The 19,313-nt window shown below is 48.7% G+C and overlaps 1 protein-coding gene across 1 annotated transcript in view; it reads left to right on the top strand.

Annotated features, from left to right (window-relative positions):
- The window catches only part of COL22A1 (collagen type XXII alpha 1 chain), a 326,761-nt gene that overhangs the window by 126,073 nt on the left and 181,375 nt on the right, over positions 1-19,313 (top strand). Inside the window, exons 13-16 of the mRNA XM_009213647.4 lie at positions 7,091-7,144; positions 8,486-8,539; positions 9,657-9,710; positions 12,051-12,095. Coding sequence (XP_009211911.2) covers positions 7,091-7,144; positions 8,486-8,539; positions 9,657-9,710; positions 12,051-12,095 — 207 coding nt within the window. The remainder of the gene's footprint in view (positions 1-7,090; positions 7,145-8,485; positions 8,540-9,656; positions 9,711-12,050; positions 12,096-19,313) is intronic.

Here is a 19,313-nt window from a genome sequence, read left to right as displayed (position 1 = left end):
AAAGTTCATATGGAACCAAAAAAGACCCCACATTGCCAAGACAATCCTAAGTCAAAAGAACAAAGCTGTAGACATCATGGTACCTGACTTCAAGCTATACTACAAGGCTACAGTAACCAAAACAGCATGGTACTGGTACCAAAACAGAGATATAGACCAATGGAACAGAACAGAGTCCTCAGAAATAATACCACACATCTACAGCCATCTGATCTTTGACAAACCTGACAAAAACAAGAAATGAGGAAAGGATTCCCTATTTAATAAATGGTGCTGGGAAAATTGGCTAGCCATAAGTAGAAAGCTGAAACTGGATCCTTTCCTTACTCCTTATATGAAAATTAATTCAAGATGGATTAAAGACTTAAATGTTAGGTCTAAAACCATAAAAACCCTAGAAGAAAACCTAGGTGATACCATTCAGGACATAGGCATGGGCAAGGACTTCACGTCTAAAACACCAAAAGCAACGGCAACAAAAGCCAAAATAGACAAATGGGATCTAATTAAACTGAAGAGCTTCTGCACAGCAAAAGAAGCTACCATCAGAGTGAATAGGCAACCTACAGAATGGGAGAAAATTTTTGCAATCTACTCATCTGACAAAGAGCTAATATCCAGAACCTACAAATAACTCAAACAAATTTACAAGAAAAAAGCAAACAACCCCATCAAAAAGTGGGCAAAGGATCTGAACAGACACTTCTCAAAAGAAGACAGTCATACAGCCAACAGACACATGAAAAAATGCTCATCATCACTCGCCATCAGAGAAATGCAAATCAAAACCACAATGAGATACCATCTCACACCAGTTAGAATGGCAATCGTTAAAAAATCAGGAAACAGCAGGTGCTGGAGAGGATGTGAAGAAATAGGAATGCTTTTACACTGTTGGTGGGACTGTAAACTAGTTCAACCATTGTGGAAAACAGTGTCATGATTCTTCAAGGATCTAGAACTAGAAATACCATTTGACCCCGCCATCCCATTACTGGGTATATACCCAAAGGATTATAAATCATGCTGCTATAAAGACACATGCACATGTATGTTTATTGCAGCACTATTCACAATGGAAAAGACTTGGAATCAACCCAAATGTCCATCAGTGACAGACTGGATTAAGAAAATATGGCACATATATACCATGGAATACTATGCAGCCATGAAAAAGGATGAATTTGTGTCCTTTGTAGGGACATGGATGCAGCTGGAAACCATCATTCTCAGCAAACTATCGCAAGAACAGAAAACCAAACACTGCATGTTCTCACTCATAGGTGGGAATTGAACAATGAGATCACTTGGACACAGGAAGGGGAACATCACACACTGGGGCCTATTGTGGGGAGGGGACAGGGGGAAGGGATAGCATTAGGGGATATACCTAATGTAAATGATGAGTTAATGGGTACAGCACCCCAACATGGCACATGTATACATATGTAAAAAACCTGCACGTTGTGCACATGTACCCTAGAACTTAAAGTATAATAATAATAAAATTTTTTTTAAAAAAGAATCAGTGATACTAATATTAATACTAATGAAATATTTGGGTTGAGTTGAGTTTCTCTTGGAGCAAAGTTTTCATAGGGCAGAAATCATTCTAGTAAAGTGCTTGGATCTCAGGATGACTTGAGGGTGGACATTTCTTAAAATCTATGTATTTGCAGTGCTGACTTGGTTATCTTAAGCATGTAAAAAAAGATTCAAAAAGAGATGTTACCGTCTCTGACTCAGAACATATTCCCTTCTACAGAGACCTCTAGTTCGGTTCTTAGAATATACAGTAAAGGTGGCCACATCCCTGAACAAAGCAGAAGGGACTTTCTTCTACTACCTTAGCCATCTAAAACCAACACGCCTAGTTTTCCGTGTCCTTGGGAAGCACCAATTCTGAAGCTAGGTTGACCATCCCTATTTACAGATGAAGACTGAGACTCAGAGCATTTCGCCAATTTGGCCAAAGTCATCAGTACTTAGTGATGGGGAGGCAGGGAGGGTGGGGGGTGGACAGTGTGAAGCTGTGGCTCACTGGCTCTAAGGACCATTACCTCTCTACCATACCTGCTGTTCACTTTGTCTCTAGGGCTTACACAAGACTGATTTTGAAGTAGGAGAGTCTTACATTCCCTTACAAGCCCTCAGGGCTCTTGACAGAATTGAAGCACATGGGGCAGTGTGGACACTATGTCAAGCCAGACCCTGGAAGTGCAGAGGTGATTAAGTCCTGCTCTGCATCTCACAGAGCTCCCACCTTGTGGATGAGAAAAATCCACACAGATATCTACTGGGCATCTATCTAATTGAAAGAACCAACAAGGCTAGAAAACTGGCAACTGGGAGGAGAGGCCAAGGTGTCCTGCTTCCCCCTACTTTATTCCTGAGGCAGGAGTCCATCCCATCAAGACGTCCCTCCCTCTGCATTCAGCTGCAGCGTTTCCCAACGCACCAGAGCCAGAAGACAGACCGGTCATTCGAGGACCTGCCATCGTAAATGGGTAACCGACACCTCAGGCGAGTCACCCCCAGAGGCCTGATTCTGGAAGGATGCACTATCTAGCGCATGCCCTCAGAGGAAGTCCTCATCCTTTTGTGATGCTCCCTGCTATTGGAAAATCTATAATTGATTCCTAGGGTTGTAGGGACATGGCTTATGGACTGGTGACCCTGCCATCAGGAAATGGACACACCATTTGTCCAGGTTAGTGCAGGAGGCAGGTAGAGGTCAGAGCATGGATCTTGGAGACACAGGCTGTGTGGGGAGCTGAGCCCACTCTATTGCTCACCACCATCTCCTGGCTCCACACAGAGCTTCTCCACCTGTGAGGCAGTCAAATGAGTCTTCCTTCCAGTATTCCCAGGGGAGCAGGGCTCGTGGAGGCTGAAGAGGAAGGTCAGGATCCCTGGAGAGGGAGAGCTGGATGCTCAAGTGTGAACTACCCCAACCTGCCTCACTCTACCATGTAGACTCCCCAGTAGTCATGAGAAAGTCATGCACCTGCTCTGTGCCCCAGTGTGCCTGAATGTAGGGTGAGGATAGCAACACTTAGCTTACAGGGCTGCCAAGCAACCAGGGAACTGATGTGAGTTCGGACACCACTAAGTGTTGTGAAGACGTTCGGAAGCACACTCTAGGGCCTGGAGTCTGGCTCTTCCACAAGCACTGTAACTTTGGACAGATTAAATCTAATCTAATCAGCTGTAATCAACGGATTAGATTAGAGCTAATCAGCTGTCCGTGCTTTTGTTTCATAAACACTGAAATGGAGATGATGATTCTGTCTCTTTCCTAGAACTGTTGTGGGGAGGTGTTGAATGCAGTGATGGATGTAAAGTGCTCAGTGCCTGGCGCCTTGTAGAACTAGATAAACTATCCTCAGCAACATCTGTACTATCACATTAATACACTATGATTAATATTACTTTACTCTGACTGTTGTTTCTGCTATTATTAAACATGCATGTGTGTTTAATCGGGGAGAAATCACCTCCTCCTGTACTGGTTACCTCTTTCAATCTCAGAATTTAAAATTTAAATTCCAGAACAGCCAAATGGGGAAGTAGAGGGGGAGGTGGCTCCTCATTTTTCCGATGTGTAACTGGAGGCTGAGAAAGCAGCTGCCATGACAGCATCCCCCAAGGAAGATGCTTGTGATAGTTTAACCCACAAAAGCAACCCACTGGCCCCTATTTTCCCGGAAACAACTGATGACAGAAATCCCTTATCCTTCCAATTGAACAATCCTTTCTTTTATGAAATATTCCCAAACCATGCACCTGCCCCTTTCTATCCAGCCAAGGATGGACAGGCATACTGGAATTAGAATGTCTCCCGCCTTCCAAAAATCACCCCTAACTACAACACTCACCAATCTGAGACTGTCTCAGTATTTCCTCTTTTAACCCTAGAAATAAGGTTGATTCTCTAACTAACATCTTCAAACCCTCTGCTGAAATGAAAGCAATGGCAGCCTGCTCTCCATCACAAGTTTAAGAATAAACAGCCCTTGTTCATTTTGTCTTGGACCCAGTTTTACCCGAGATGAGGCTCCGAGAAGCAGCAGCCCCTCTCCCTGCATGGGCTCTGGGCTCTGAGCCATGGCAGGTCCTTCCATGCCTTTGAAAAGGGTCTGGTGGGCCAGGGCCTTGTGGAGAATCATCAACAAGGGCATGAGTAAGCCTTCAAGAAAACCCACTGTAAAGGAACTTGCTTCACTTGGTTTAACTCTGCATTTTTTTCACAAAGTTGTTTGATCAAAGAATCCCCCAACCTTCCTGCTACCATAAGGCCTGGTGACTGCAAATCAAATTGTTCTCATCTAGAGGAGGCTTTGGGAATGATCTATGAAGCTCCTGGGAGGACTTTAATACTTATAACAGCTTTTCACAGTGGCCATGTCTGATGGTTAATACTGAGTGTCAACTTGACTGGATTGAAGGATGCAAAGTATTGTTCCTGGGTGCGTCTGTGAGGATGTTGCAAAAGGAGATTCACATTTGAGTCAGTGGACTGGGAAAGACAGACCCACCCTTATTCTAGGTGGTCACTGTCTAATCAGTTGCCAGCACAACTAGAATATAAGCAGGCAGAAAAATGTGGAAGGAGAGACTGGCCCAGCCTCCTAGCCTCCATCTTTCTCCCATGCTGGGTGCTCCCTGCCCTGGAACATTGAACTCCAGGTTCCTCAGTTTTGGAACCTGGACTGGCTCTCCTTGCTCCTCAGCCTGCAGATGGCCTATTGTGGGACCTCGTGATCTTGTTATTGTTAGTTAATAAACTCCCCTTTGGGAAAAAAAAAAAAAAAAATATATATATATATATATATACACACACACACACACACACACATATATATTCCATTAGTTCTGTCCCTGTGCAGAACCCTAATACACCATGATTGTCCCTATTTTATAGAAAATAAAACGAAACTGAGATTCAGAGAGTAAGGAATTTGCCCCAAAGTACCCACCCTCCTCTAAGCGAGGGTCGGACGAGTGGTGTTCAGCCTGCCCTGTCCATGAATGGCTGCTCGCTAGGCCTCCTTGCTGGAGACATCCCCTCTGCCAGGCCCGACCCACATGAAGGTACTACCCCTCAGGCCCAGGATTAGACCCTCCTGCTCCCGAGCCTGAGAACCACGAGCAACTTACAAGCGAATCAGTGTTGTGCCTGTGCATAGTCCCTTTGTCTCCACTGTTGAATTGTCAGATAAGGGCAGCAGAGCAAATCCGTGTGGCTGTCCCCAGAGGCTTATGGTGCCCACAGCAGCTGGTGAAGGTGTTCTTTCCCAGGCCACAGGTGCGCTGGTGTGGTGCTTCCATTTGATCCTTCTGTCATCATGGGCCTGGGTCACTGGGAGAACAGACAGTACCAGGAAACTCAATTCTGTCCCCACAGCAGAGTGTGTGCACTTCCATTTACCAAACCTTGCCTCCCCTTGCAGCCATCCTGCTGCTGGTAACAGTATCCACACTTCACACCTGAGGTCAGTGGGACCCTGAGCCTTCCAGGGTGTGTTTAAGGTCTCACAGCCAGGGCCGGGCACGGTGGCTCACCCCTGTAATTCCAGCACTTTGGGAGGCCAAGGAGGTGGATTGCCTGAGCTCAGGAGTACGAGGCCTGCCTGGGAAACATTGTGAAACCCTGTCTGTACAAAAAAATACAAAAATTAACCAGATGTGATGTGCGCATCTAGTCCCAGCTACACAGGAGGCTGAGGTGGGAGGACCGCTTGAGCCCAGGAGGACAAGGCTGCATGAGCCATGTTCATGTCACTGTACTCCAGTTTGAGTGAAAGAACAAGACCATGTCTAAAAAAAAAAAAAGGTCTCACAGCCAGGAAGGTCTAGAGTTGAGATGGATTCATGTCTGTCTCATGCCATGACCAGAGACCTCTGTCATGTCAGTCTTTCTCTTCAATATCACACTGACTTATATTAGAAAGAATGTTGAGGCCGTGGAAGGCATTTCATAGTCTTAAAAGCATGTGTGTGCATGCATGTTTGTAGATAAAATCTAGAAATATCTGATATGCTTTGAGAAAATAATACATATCTCAGGATTATAAGGAGGATTAAATCAGATGACATATGTAGAAATATACTTTGGCATATAGTGTTTTCTACACTTTACATAGAGATTCATCTGTTCATTCATCCATTGAATACCCAGCACCCTCACTGTATAGATGGAAACAGCCCAGAGAGAGGCGCAGCCTTTCTCAGTGCCACAGAGACACTGATGGAGAGCCAGGAGCTGGGTGGGAGGTCTCAGGCAGGATGCTTTGATTGGCACCAAGTGATGTTGGAGCTGGTCGGGAGCTTAGAGGTGCTTGAGTTACCTGTTTCTAGATTCCCTCCCCAAGCCTTCTCTGGGAAGTGTGTGGAGTAGAAAGTGGGGTGAGGAGCTGGTCCAGCCCCGGACTTCCCACGGCTGCTCCATGTTTATTCATGTCATGTGTGTCTGCGTGAGATTCCTTAGAAAGAAGTTTGTCCCAGCTAAAATTACAAGTCGAATACCTTTTCTAGCCCAGTGGTTCCCAACCAGGAGGCGTTTGGCAATATCTGAAGACATTTTTGGTTGTCACCCCTGGAGGGTGCTGCTGGCATTTAGGGTGGCAGCCGAGCATCCTACAGTGCTCAGCCCCTAGCATCCTACTGCTCAGCCCCATTGCAAAGGCTTATCCAGTTGGATGTCTATGATGCCAAGGTTGAGAGCCCCGCTGCAGCCCAATCCTCTACTTTACACATATCACACCAAGCCCAGAGCGAGGAAGGGCCGCACCTCCAGCTAGTGAAGGACTGTGGACCAGAGCTGCTTACTCCCACATCAGGTGCAGACAGATCTCCTGGGTATGTGGCTACAACATGGACCCTGATGTAGATCTGAGGTGAAACCTGGGAATCTGCATTTTATACTCTCCCAAGTGATGCCCATGCTGCAGGCTTGTGGATTAGTTTTTGAGTAGCAGTCTTGGCCACAATTTCCTTCCCTTCCTGGCACGTTCTCCACTGCACTAGCATTCTGAGAGCCTGTCTCAGTTATTCTTTACTAATTGCTATTCTCTTTTTTTGGCTCTAGGGTTCCCTGGGCCTGCCCGGCCCCCCCGGGAGAGACGGCAGCAAAGGCATGAGAGTAAGTTCTGTTCCGTCTGCCCTGGCTCACAAGGCAGTAGTGGGCTGGTGACCTCCTGGTCAGAACCCCGTGTCCTCAAGTGGGGTGGCATTGCCAGGGCCAGGCTTGAGCAGGGACTTATTTGTATCAGGATCCTCGCAGATCCCAGGGGCTCAGCCTAATAGCTGTGATAAGACCAGCAGCAGCTTTGCCCCCGGGTATCGCCTGCCTGTCCTTGGAAATGATTTTTCATTTAGTTAACAAGTAGTTCTGCAAGGCAGCCTTGTTTTACCCCATGCCTAGACTTGGAACTAGCCCCAGCGAGGCAATGGATTTGCTTAAGACCCCAGTTTGTAGCTAGAGGAGTCAGAGTGAGACCCAAGCAGCACCCTACACCCTATATGGCAAGCCAGCTTTCCTCTGATCATTACCCCCAACCCCACCTCTTCATCTCACCTGCCTCTGAGCTGCAACATCCTCCAGCAACCCAAGCTCAAAGTGATCTCAGCTCCGGTGGGTAAGTCTCCTCTCCACCAAGAATCCAAGTGGACATTAGTTCTGTATTCTTCACCTCTCTGATCCCTTCGCCATGTCCAGCCACATAAAATCAGGTCTCAGAGAGGGAAACTGTCTTGTGAGCAGTGCTGAGGTCCACAGCGGGCAGCCCTTTGGGACAGATGGTCTACGATCCTGGAGACAAGGGAGAAAGGAGAGTTCCATGGACCCTAGGCTCTCTTCTCACTCCACTCTAGGTGGCCAACATCCTTTCCATGAAGACAACCATCAGGGTGGCGCCAGTTTTTACACTTTTCCCCTGCTCTCTCCAAAGTTAAAGTGAGTGGGAGTGGAGATAATACTGTGTGGCCGGGCATGGTGGCTCACACCTGTAATTCCAGCTCTGTGGGAGGCCGAGGCAGGAGGATCGCTTGAGTTAGGAGTTCAAGACCAGAGTAGGCAACAAAGCGAGAGTCTATGTCTACAAAAAATAAAGCAACCTGGTGCAGTGGTGCATGCCTGTATTCCAGGCTACTTGGGAAGCTGAGGCAGGAGGATCACTTGAACTAAATATTTTGAGGTTATAATGAGTGAGCTATGATTGTGCCACTGCACTCCAGTCTGGGAGACAGAATCAGATCCTGTTTCTAAAGAAAAAAAAAAATACTGTGTGCAGCAAAGGTCAGCTTCTTTGCTTATAGAAATGGCATCTGAGGGGAGCCCAGGCCCTGCTCACTGATGGCTACCTTGTTTCTGTGATGAGTTCTGAGCTGCAGGAAGCCGAGGTCCTGGGAGGTTGTGGGCTGCACTGGTGTACCTAGGCCTGTGTCCCACTGCCTATGACTTTGTGCTGTTTTGTTTGTTCAGGGGGAGCCAGGAGAACTGGGAGAGCCGGGGCTTCCGGGTGAGGTCGGCATGCGGGTAAGTGTTGCTGTGAGCTGGGCCCTTCCGTTGTTCCCAGGCGACAAGGCCCAGTGCAAAGCCAATTGCTTTAGGTGCAGAAGAGATGCTCAGATAGGCTCCCTGCCTCCTCTTCTCATATAACTGCATGCACATTTGTGTGTGTATATCCACACATAAATGATTTTTCCTAAATTTTTACAAAAATGTATTTATATCATACTTGGTCATTTATCTTTGTTATTTAACAAGAGATGAGAGACATATTTCTATGTAAATACAGATAGGCCCCACACATTCTCGTAATTAAGACATAGAATTGGATGTATTGGATGTATCCAATCATACATGGATATATTGTAATATATAACATCCATATGGATGTATTGTAATATATAACATTCCCTATTTATGGTCCTAAGGACTATACTAATGTCATTTGTTTTCCACTAAAATTAATGAAGCACTGAATATGCATGCATGTGTACATTTGTGTGTTTCTCCTTATCTACTATATTTTTATTACAGTAGCATAGATTAAAAATTGGGATACCCTTGGCCGAATGAATGTATGTTGTTATTTTAGCAGACTTTAATAGGTATTTCCAAACTAGTTGTTGAGAGGCAATAGCATTTCATGGTCTGGTTAGCAGAGGCACCTCCAGGTCTGCAGACTTCTGCTGAGCTCTTTGTCAGGACTTGTCCAGGCTGTACTGAGCCCATGGCAAAGTGTGAATGATGAGCCACAGGAATCAGTTGTAATGTTTCAGAAGCTGTGAACATATCCAGGCCAGGTCATGGGGAGGCCGAGGGGCACAGGGGGAGTGAAATGGAATAGTAGCATCTGGCCTCATGGTGGTTCATATGCACACACCTTTCGCTGTTCCTTGAAGTCAAGAGAATCTGGGTGTGAATCAGGGCTCCACCAGGAGCAGATGGCATGACTTCTAAATAGAGAAGGGAAGCAGAGGTCGAGGGGGTGTCTGCTGGCGAGATCTGTGCCAGCAGCATGGGCAGCACTTGGTGGGATGTGAGCTAGCAGCTCTTGTCACCAAACATGGGACTGGCTGAGCTGTATGGCTGTACTTGCCTTTCTTTTCCATCCCTGAAACTTTTCTCTGTGAATGCTCTTCGGCAGGGGCCCCAAGGACCGCCTGGACTCCCCGGACCTCCTGGACATGTTGGAGCTCCTGTAAGTGAAGGCACTTTTCTGGACAGGGGTTCTACCCCTTCTCCAGGAATCAAAAACCAGGTTCTAGCAAGTTCCTCCACCTGCATCTAGACAATAATGCTGTTTAGCCTTACTGATGCCAGTGAAGTGTTGGTATCTCCTTTCTTAGACCAGAAATTATTAGATGTTACAGTACATAAGAATCACCCAGAGAACAGGTTCAAATGAATATTCTTGGGACCCCTTTCTCCCATCAAGAAGCAGGGTAGATCCCAGGAATCTGCATTTTTAACCAGCACCAAGGATTTTTGACACTTGATCTAAAGAATTCATTTTCCCCAGCCTGTCCAGTACTGTACTCTTGGAAGAAGAATGGAGTCTACTTAATTCTTAGCCCCTGGAACAGTGCCAGACACATAATACGTATTCAGTAGGTCCAGTGAATAAAGAGGTGAACAAACAGATATGGTGTACAAGGAGCAAAGTAGCTTCTCGAACATCTAACACTATTCTTGATTCTCTATAAAGTCACATGCTCACATATGTTTATTGTAGCACTATTTACAATAGCCAAGACTTGGAACCAACCCAAATGCACATCAGTGATAAACTGGATAAAGAAAATGTAGCACATATACACCATGGAATACTATGCAGCCATAAAAAAGGATGAGTCCATGTCCTTTGTAGGGACATGGATGAAGCTGGAAACCATCATCCTCAGCAAACTAACACAGGAACAGAAAACCCAACACTGTATGTTCTTACTCATACGTGGGAGTTGAACAATGAAAACACATGGACACAGGGAGAGGAACATCACACACCAGGGCCTGTCGGACATTGGTGGGCAAGGGGAGGGAGAGCATTAGGACAAATACCTAATGCATGCAGGTCTTAAAACATAGAAAAATGGAAGAAGCAGTGTAAACTGTCATTTTCAAACAAAGCAGCTTGAGTTGCCAGGGAGACATTGAAAACCTCTGATCTCTGTGTGTGTGACCAAAATATTTAGATGAAATTAAAACAGCAAGGATGTTCACTCACCCTGTAGGTCTGGATGGCCCTGCAGATGCTCTACTCTTTAGGACAGCATCTTGTGGCCTTGGCCCTGTACCCTCTCTAGGTCAAAGATATGTGTATCATTCCTGATATCAACAAGGAGGCCTGGGTGGCACCTGCTATCTTTACCATCTTTTCCATAGAACGCCCCAGGGTCTCTTCTCCAAGAAAGGAGAGAAAAGGGAGTGGAGTCCACAGGGAGCTCATATAGTTACATAGGATACATTCCTGCTCATCTGGCAGGTGCCTGCCCTGTGCCATTGCCTGGCCTGCAGGCTGCTGCCCAGGGAGGAGCTGTGCTTTCGTCAGCTCATGTGGGTGGCCCCAGTGCCTCACGGTGTAATCTGTGCACCTGGGAAGAGCAGGCACATGCACTGCTGAGCCTTCTGCTTCTCAGAGTAGGGCAGTAGCCTTCAGACACAAGCTCTACCAGATTCCTGTGCTAAACGAGGGATCGTCACAGTCACTCACTGGGTCAGTTAGTCATTCAACAAATGTGTATTAGTGCCTACCAAGTGACAGGCTCTGTTCTAGACTCTGGGGATATCATATTGAAGGAACTGCCCTGGTGAGGCTTACATTCTACCTGGGGGAGGCAGAAAATGCAGCGTCCAGGGCTGAGTACTGTCAATAAAGTAAAATGTGGTAAGAGCATCCAGTGACGATGGACGATGGAGTGGGGAGAAGCAGGGGGATCATGTTTTGGATCCTGCACTCAGAGAAACCCACATCCTGGCTGACATTCCCACCTAGTCTGTACACAGAGGGGCAGGGAGTCCACAGCACAAGGTCTGGGTGCTACTCTAGACAAAGGCAGGATAAGCAGTGGGGACAGACAGTGACCCTATCCCCGAGGGAGGAGGGGTGATTGGCTTCAAGGAGCCATTCTCTGATTCAACGTTGGGACCCTTCCTGGGAGCCATGGTCCTGCGGCATCATAGGCATAGTGTGGTGGGGGGAACTGACTTTGAAGCCACATTTCTGTCCTTGGCCACTTGAGTTCAGGAGCCAGGCTATGTCCCAATCTATGGCTATGAGGACCTGGATAGCCTAAGCCAAGGGACAAGCCCAGGAACTCATGTCATACTCTGGAAGTGGCCTGCCTCTGCTGCCTAGAGCCAGACCACACAGCAGCTGCTTTGTGGCCTTAGACTACACAGGGAGACAGGGTCCTCACCATCACCATCCCTGCCACCCTGGGCTGGAAGCTGCCAGGCAGTTACTCCATGGACACCCCCATGGTGAGCACAGAGAAGTCAGATTAAGATGTTTGGTCACTGCTCTTTCTTTTTCCCCCAGGGCCTCCAAGGAGAACGAGGTGAAAAGGGAACTCGAGGAGAAAAGGTATTTATAGTCTGCTCTCATTGATCAATACAGCTTTCCATAGAAGAGAGGGTGCATGAGACCATCTGCTCTGTGTATGCTTGTGTGTGTGTGTGTACACATTTGTGTGTGCACACGCACATGTGTGTACATATATGTTTGCGTGTGTGTGTGCATGTGGTAGGCGAGGGCTGCTGCAGACAGTGGTACTTTCCTACCCTGAATGTAACTTGTGCCGGGAAGGCTGTGGTCTCAGTACCTGCAGGCATTGCCATCCTCTGCACCAAGGCGGAGTTTAGGGTTTCCAGACCAGACAGGTTTTAAGAGAGCCCTGGATTGGACTCTGAAGTCCCAGTTGCTGCCTCATAGGACTCCTATCTTACTTGGCAAGTTACATAACTTCTCTGCTCCTCAGTTACCCTGGCTCTCAAACAAATGGGAGAATGAGTGGTGACAGGAGTGACATTGGTGACCTGCATTTGAGCCACAGTCACCAAATGTGAACTGGCCCACACTCGGGCTCTTAGATGCAGATTGCCATGCAACCGACACGTCTGAGGAGGCCCAGGTGGAGGCTCCTTAGTGACTGCTGCCAGGTAACAGTGGAAGAGACCTCCGATTGGGTTCCGCCACACGTGCTGGCATCGCTGATGGTTCAAGGTTCCCCTGTGGGGTGGCGGGGGTGGCTGCCCAAGCGCGGCAACTCCCACCCAGCTCCACCTTCCCAAACCGCGGCTGCTGCTGAATTTTCAGTTTCTCTTCCCGGGCCCATTCATTGAGTTCCTTACGATCTGGAGCAACGTGTCCCAAGAGCTGGGGCTAGGCCCTCTCACCTAACCCATGTCTGAGATGCTTTGTCGGGGTCTGCCCCATGCAGGGGTTGTCCTGCACTATGTGACTGTCTAGTTCCACAGGAACTTGTTCTTCACCCTTAATTTACGTTTAAGATATTTGAAAAATAGTGAAACAGCCTGTGATCCTGCCATCCTGACACAACTACAGTGGGCACGTAGGCATATTTCCTGTGGGAATTCTTTTTTTTTTTTTTTTTGAGACGGAGTCTCGCTCTGTCACCCAGGCTGGAGTGCGGTGGTGCGATCTCAGCTCACTGCCAGCTCCGCCTCCCGGGTTCGGGTTTACGCCATTCTCCTGCCTCAGCCTCCCAAGTAACTGGGACTACAGGCGCCTGCCACCACGCCCAGCTAATTTTTTGTATTTTTAGTAGAGACGGGGTTTCACTGTGTTAGTCAGGATGGTCTCCATCTCCTGACTTCATGATCCGCCCACCTCTGCCTCCCAAAGTGCTAGGATTACAGGCGTGAGCCACCGCGCCCGGCCTCCCGTGGGAATTCCTACGCATGGGGAGTGTCCCTCCACAGCCACATCATCCTGTATTCCATGCTGCCTCCTGTTTTCTGTTCCGACATGCAGTGTTTTCTCCATGCTGCTGTAGAGTGTTTAGAGTTTGTTATAAATGACTGCACAGCATTCCATTAAGTGAATAAACCATAATTCAGGTACCCATTCCCCTGGTATTGATCATTCACAATTGTTTCCAGTTTTTCACTTTCAAAAAGAATGCTGCCGGGCGCGGTGGCTCACGCCTGTAATCCCAGCACTTTGGGAGGCCGAGGCAGGCGGATCATGAGGTCAGGAGATCGAGACCACCCTGGCTTAACACGGTGAAACCCCGTCTCTACTAAAAATAACAAAAATTAGCTGAGCTTGGTGGTGGGCACCTGTAGTCCCAGCTACTCAGGAGGCTGAAGCAGGAGAATCGCTTGAACTCGGGAGGCGGAGGTTGCAGTGAGCCGAGATTGTGCCGCTGCACTCCAGCCTGGGGGACAGAGCAGGACTCTGTCTCAGAAAAAAAAGAAAAAAAGAATGCTTTGGCATTTTAAAGCTTATAGCTTTGTTTATTTATTTTCATATTTATGATTATTTCCTTAGGCTGCTTTCCCAGAAGTGAAATTACTGGTCAAAGCCAATGAACCTGTCTGTGGCTCGCTCACATTGCTTTCCAAAAGGTCCTTTTTCATTCAGGGAGGCAGGGACTGGCCTTGTTCCCCAACGCAGGCTCCCAAACATGATTTTTGTTTGTTTGTATATTAAATTTTAATCATTTTTAACTTTAATAAGCAAAACCCTTACCTCCTTCGAGAGCTTTCACATGTTTCCGTAGATTTGTTTGCCGGTCAGCTCTCTCTGTGGACCCTCTGCTCCCTCCGTCACATGGTGAAGACATAAAAGTGGCATTTGGAGTAACCGAGGCTCTGGGCACACAGGCGCGTGGGTTGCTCTGCAGCTCTGTTGCTCGAGGGAGCAGGGGTCTTCTTTCAATCCCTGTGTAGCAGAGAGTGGAGTTTGAGGAACTGCCCCACAGCAGGGCTGGGCTGTAGAAGCCAGAGGAAGCTTGAGACTCACATCCGAAGTGTGCAGCTCGGCAGTGATTCGGGCAGAAGGCCCCAGGCATGTGGGGGTCACACGCTGGCTGTCACCTGAGGGTGCAGTCAGAGGTGGAGCCTGACCCTGGCTTGGAGTCTGAAACAGGCTGTCTTCCCTCAGCGCCCACAGAGTGCCTGGTGCAGGCCCTCCATCAGAGTCCCAAGAGTTTAGCAGGCAACACTTGCCAACACATGGCGGAGATTTACGAAGTCAACTCAACACATGGCTGCAGGTGTGCAGTGCTTTACTGTCGAGCGGGGGCAGAGGTGCCTTTGATATGCATTTGCTAAATCAATAAATGAATAAGAGATGACTCCTTCAAATCACATGTCCTACGGCTAGATCCCCTGTAAGGACAATGGATGAATCCAAGGATGGGACCCACCCAGAGGACAGGAGCACAGGCAGAGCCAGGTCGTGTCAAGACAAGAGACAGCCGTATTTGAAGGGGATTTGGAGGCCAAAGACCCCTAGTGCCTTGGTCATCAGAACCAGATCCAGTACCAGTGCAGTGCCTTGGGGGGCAGCCAGAGCCGGGATCAGCCTGGGAAAGCGCTCCCCAGACAGAAGGTGGTGGCTTCTCCACTTGTCTGAGTCCTGGGCTGGGCCGAGCCTGTCAGGGGAAGGTCACTCGGGGGCCTGTGGTGGTTCTGCTCCTGGGGTTTGTTTACCTCATCTGGGTTTGCTGTTCCATGAGCCAGCAGTCCAGGAAAGTGAGTGTAAGTCACACAGCACTCATCTGAAGTGCAAAAAGAATGTTTTTTGTTTGTTTGTTTTGTTTGTCTGTTTTTTAAAGAATATATATTTTTCAACTGGGGGGCCTGTCCCCAGCCTCAGTGTCTGCAGCCAGGCCACACGCAGCGCCGGGGCTTTGCAGAGGTGCCTCGCAGCGCTCAGTGCCCTCTGCCTCATGAAGAAACATTGAAGACGTTCTGAAGAAATCCAAAACTATGGGTTTTCTGTTGGTGTTTTTTATTTTATTTTATTTTTTCTGAGACGGAGTGTCACTCTGTTGCCCAGGCTGGAGTCAGTGGTGTGATCTCGGTGCACTGCAACCTCCACCTCCCGGGTCCAAGCAATTCTCCTGCCTCAGCCTCTCCTGAGTAGCTCGGACTACAGGCACGCGCCACCATGCCTGGCTAATAAAACTATGTTTTAAGTACTATTTTCTTCAATGTACCATAAAGAATCCAAAAACTACAAGCATAATCTCTGACCTAAGAAACCTACAGTGTGATTAGAAATGTGTGAAAAGGTGAATGGATGTACCCGTTCCTGTATTCTATTCATTGCTTCAGTCAGGTGCCCACCCACCCAGCCATCCAGCCACAAAGATTGGTATAAAAATGTTTTTCTCTCCCTCAGAAGTCTTCCTGGGTTTCCCTGGACCTGTGCTGTTAGAACCCCTACCCTCTTCAGCTGATGACCTTGGTCGCCCACATGGTATTTGTTTGCCTTTCAGCCACCCACCCCCACGCACATATGTAGACCCTTGCGTTTTTTTTTTTTTTTTTTTTTTTTTTGTGTATGTGTGTGTGTGACAGAGTCTTGCTCTGTCGCCCAGGCTGGAGTGCAGTTGCGTGATCTCTGCTCACTGCAAGCTCCGCCTCCCAGGTTCACGCCATTTTCCTGCCTCAGCCTCCCGAGTACCTGGGACTACAGGCGCTCGCCACCTCGCCCGGCTAATTTTTTGTATTGTTAGTAGAGATGGGGTTTCACCATGTTAGCCAGGATGGTCTCGATCTCCTGACCTCATGATCCACCCGCCTCGGCCTCCCAAAGTGCTGGGATTACAGGCATGAGTCACCGCGCCCGGCCGACCCTTGGATTTTTAACATAAGGCACCTTATTCACCTCTGGGTCTTCCCTGCCTGAGCTGGTACCTGCAGCGCGGTCTGTGGCCAGTCCTCTGTGGACACACGTGTGAGCACTGGGCCCAGGTGAGAGATGATGCAGGAACCAAGATCGAACTCAGTGTGCAGAGTGCCTTCACCCACAGGTGTGGACTGGGACTTTTTGGCGATGTACAGATGGGTTTACAGCATGTACTCCACGCTCAGGCTTGGTCGAAGCCCTGGGAGTGGATGAGACGGCCAACAGGAAGCTGCCTGGACCACGGTACGTTAGCCAGGAAACATCACAGGGAGAAAACGCTCACCAAGGGTCCAGAGCAGGAACCGTCTCCACTGGAACAATGATCCCCGCGCTTCCTGAAGGCTTTGGGGGCTTCGGGTGAGCTTCTAAGGTGCGGCGCAGTCGGCTTTCCCAGAGAAACGAAGAGCTCTCCGCAGGCCCTGGGGGACCAGGTCTGCCACTGGGACAGCTGCTGCAGCTACTGGAGCCTCAGTTTTCTCACTTGCAGGATGGAAATATTAATGTCTTCTCCGAAGCCGGTTGGAAGGTGGATAACAGGAACAGTGTCCGGTCCATAACCGACACATTCACAAACATTTATTTCTTTTTCCCACTTGCTTCAAGAGAGATTCAGTCTGTACACACTCAGTGTTTTATTCTTGCCAAAACACTGTTTGGAAGCAATAGGCTTTTTTCCATGGAGCGTTAGACCTTTTTCCAGCAAGCTTTTAGAGTCTTGCTTTAAGACTTTTGTTCAGTCAAGAAACACCGCAGTTCTATCAAAATCCTAAGTTATCAGACTTGGAAAGGGCTGTAGAGAAGCTGGGGGAGCACTCCTGATTGTAAAGCGGGGGAAACTGAGCCTAGAGGCCATGTGTTTCCTGACGCCCTGTGGCCTGTTAGAAAGCCAGCAGGATCCAGAAACTCCTCATTCCCGGTTTGGGCCTTCCCATCAGTGGCTTACCAGGCCTGAAGTTTCACCAGAAATGTAGAATGCTGGCGTGTTTCCCCTAGACTGTCTCCTTTCTGGTCGGGCCATAGTTCTACCTGCTGCAGGAGGCTCCTTTGGGGTAAACTCAGGAAGGGAGGACCACCCGCTGGTGAGGTGCAGGGAGTAACCTCAGCCATGCCCCCATCAGCCCCTGAGTCCCTGCAGCCTGCACCAGCTGATGCGGCCACGGCTGGAGCAACCCTGCACTGTGATCCTGGAGCCTGCATTTGAATTCCAGCTCGGGGCTCTGCGAGCAGTGTGACCTGTGCAGCATTATTTAACCTCCAAGTCCCAGGTTTCTTCACTGCAGAGAGTAATTTTATCTGCTTCGTAAGGATATGATGAGGATTCCGTGAGTTAATATTTACAGAAGGCTTAGAAAGGTTCTGGGCAGCATGTGCTTTATATATGTTGTTTGAGGACAGGGAGAAAGGAAAGCAGACACCGAGAAGCGGTGAGGATGAGCCCGCAGCTCTGAAGGTCAGCTTTGCGCTGGCTCCGACTCCCTTGCTGATGTGCAGGTGACTCACAGAAGAGCTGGCTCCGCTCTGTGCCTCTGTTTCCCCACCCGTCCAAGGAAGAGCCTGAGTTGCGTGATGCTGAATGCCCCTTTTCAGCTCTCCTATGGGTGGGTGCTTACAGTTTATTTTCTCAGGAACCTCTCTGATTTCTTACATCAGCAAGTAGGTTTCCATCTTGCCTTGGAAAAAGCCGTTCCAGCTGCCTGGCCTTGCCCGGCATGGGGTGGGACAGTGTCTCAGCCCTGCCTTAACAGAGACAGCCACCATTGTCCAGCACTGAGGCCACCTCTAACAGAACCCAGGGCAGGGCGTTCTCTGTAAAGCGGGGAGACAGCCCTTCATTTGGGGGTTTTCCAGATCATGTCTCTGCTGGCACAGTGCAGTGACTGAAGGATTTGGAGGCATGAGGAGGTCCAGGTGGCAGAGCCCAAGTGGGCTGTCCAGGAAATTGTAAGGTGGATCCAGCCAGGCACAGAGAGGAGTCTACTCATGAAAAGGGCCAAGCACTGGGCATTGAGGGTCCTGTTTCCATCTAGAAAACCGTGTCCCCCAGACAGTGTAGGGTGACTGTAAACATTCCAGTCCTGAGGCTCCCCAGGTGTCCTGCCCTGGCTCAGAGCAAAGGGGGGGCCTCAAAATGGGAAGAGCGCCAGCCTTGAAATCAGAGGAACTAGGCTGTCCCCCTGGCTGGGCCTCCACCAGTGCAGGTACCTTAGATAAGCTTTGGACCTTGCTGGCCTCCATGTCCGTATTTGACATTGAGGGGTGGATGGTGATGCTTCTCCCAGTTAGTGGCTCTAAGGATCTGATGAGTTATGAGAGCAAGCGCAGGGCTTGGCACCTGGTAGAAGCTCCCTAAGCAATTAACAAAAGGGAGTTGGTGTTTTGAAGGAACCAAAGCCGCAATCCACCCTGCAGACATGGGCACCTCTGTCTTTTCCATCTGGGCTCTCAACTCAGCCTTATAAAAAGTCATCAATAAGTCTCACCCCCAATTTGTGTTGCTCTTGAGGGGTTGGCAGTGTCACACACTAGGTGTGACTGTGATAAGTATTTGCTGGGTACCCGCTGTGTGCTGGGTGCCTAGAGATGCCCACATTCATCTTCACACAGTTGCCTTTATGGAGCAGCCACTTGGCAGCTTGAGATCTTAGGTACCAAGTCCATGGGTAGCTCTAGGACTCATCCCGAGGTACCTTAGGATGTGCTTTTCCTAGAATAGGGTGGTGGTGGAGTCCCCACTGGGAGGTCAGGCAGCCCTTTGGGTGGAAGTCCCTGGGAATGGCCATCATCAGCTTGGAGGTGTCTGAGTGGGGGCAGCCAAGGTGGCTCTCAGCTCCTAAGATGCCATCTTTCCCCTTCCCAAGGAGACCACAGGGTGAAGGCATGGATTCTTTTGTTGGGTGAGCACAGTAACATAATTGGGTG

The sequence above is a fragment of the Papio anubis genome, chromosome 8 (genome assembly GCF_008728515.1).
Source record: "Papio anubis isolate 15944 chromosome 8, Panubis1.0, whole genome shotgun sequence".
NCBI lineage: Eukaryota > Metazoa > Chordata > Mammalia > Primates > Cercopithecidae > Papio > Papio anubis.
Note: the sequence above shows the minus strand (reverse complement) of the source record. Positions and strands in the feature narration are given on the sequence as shown.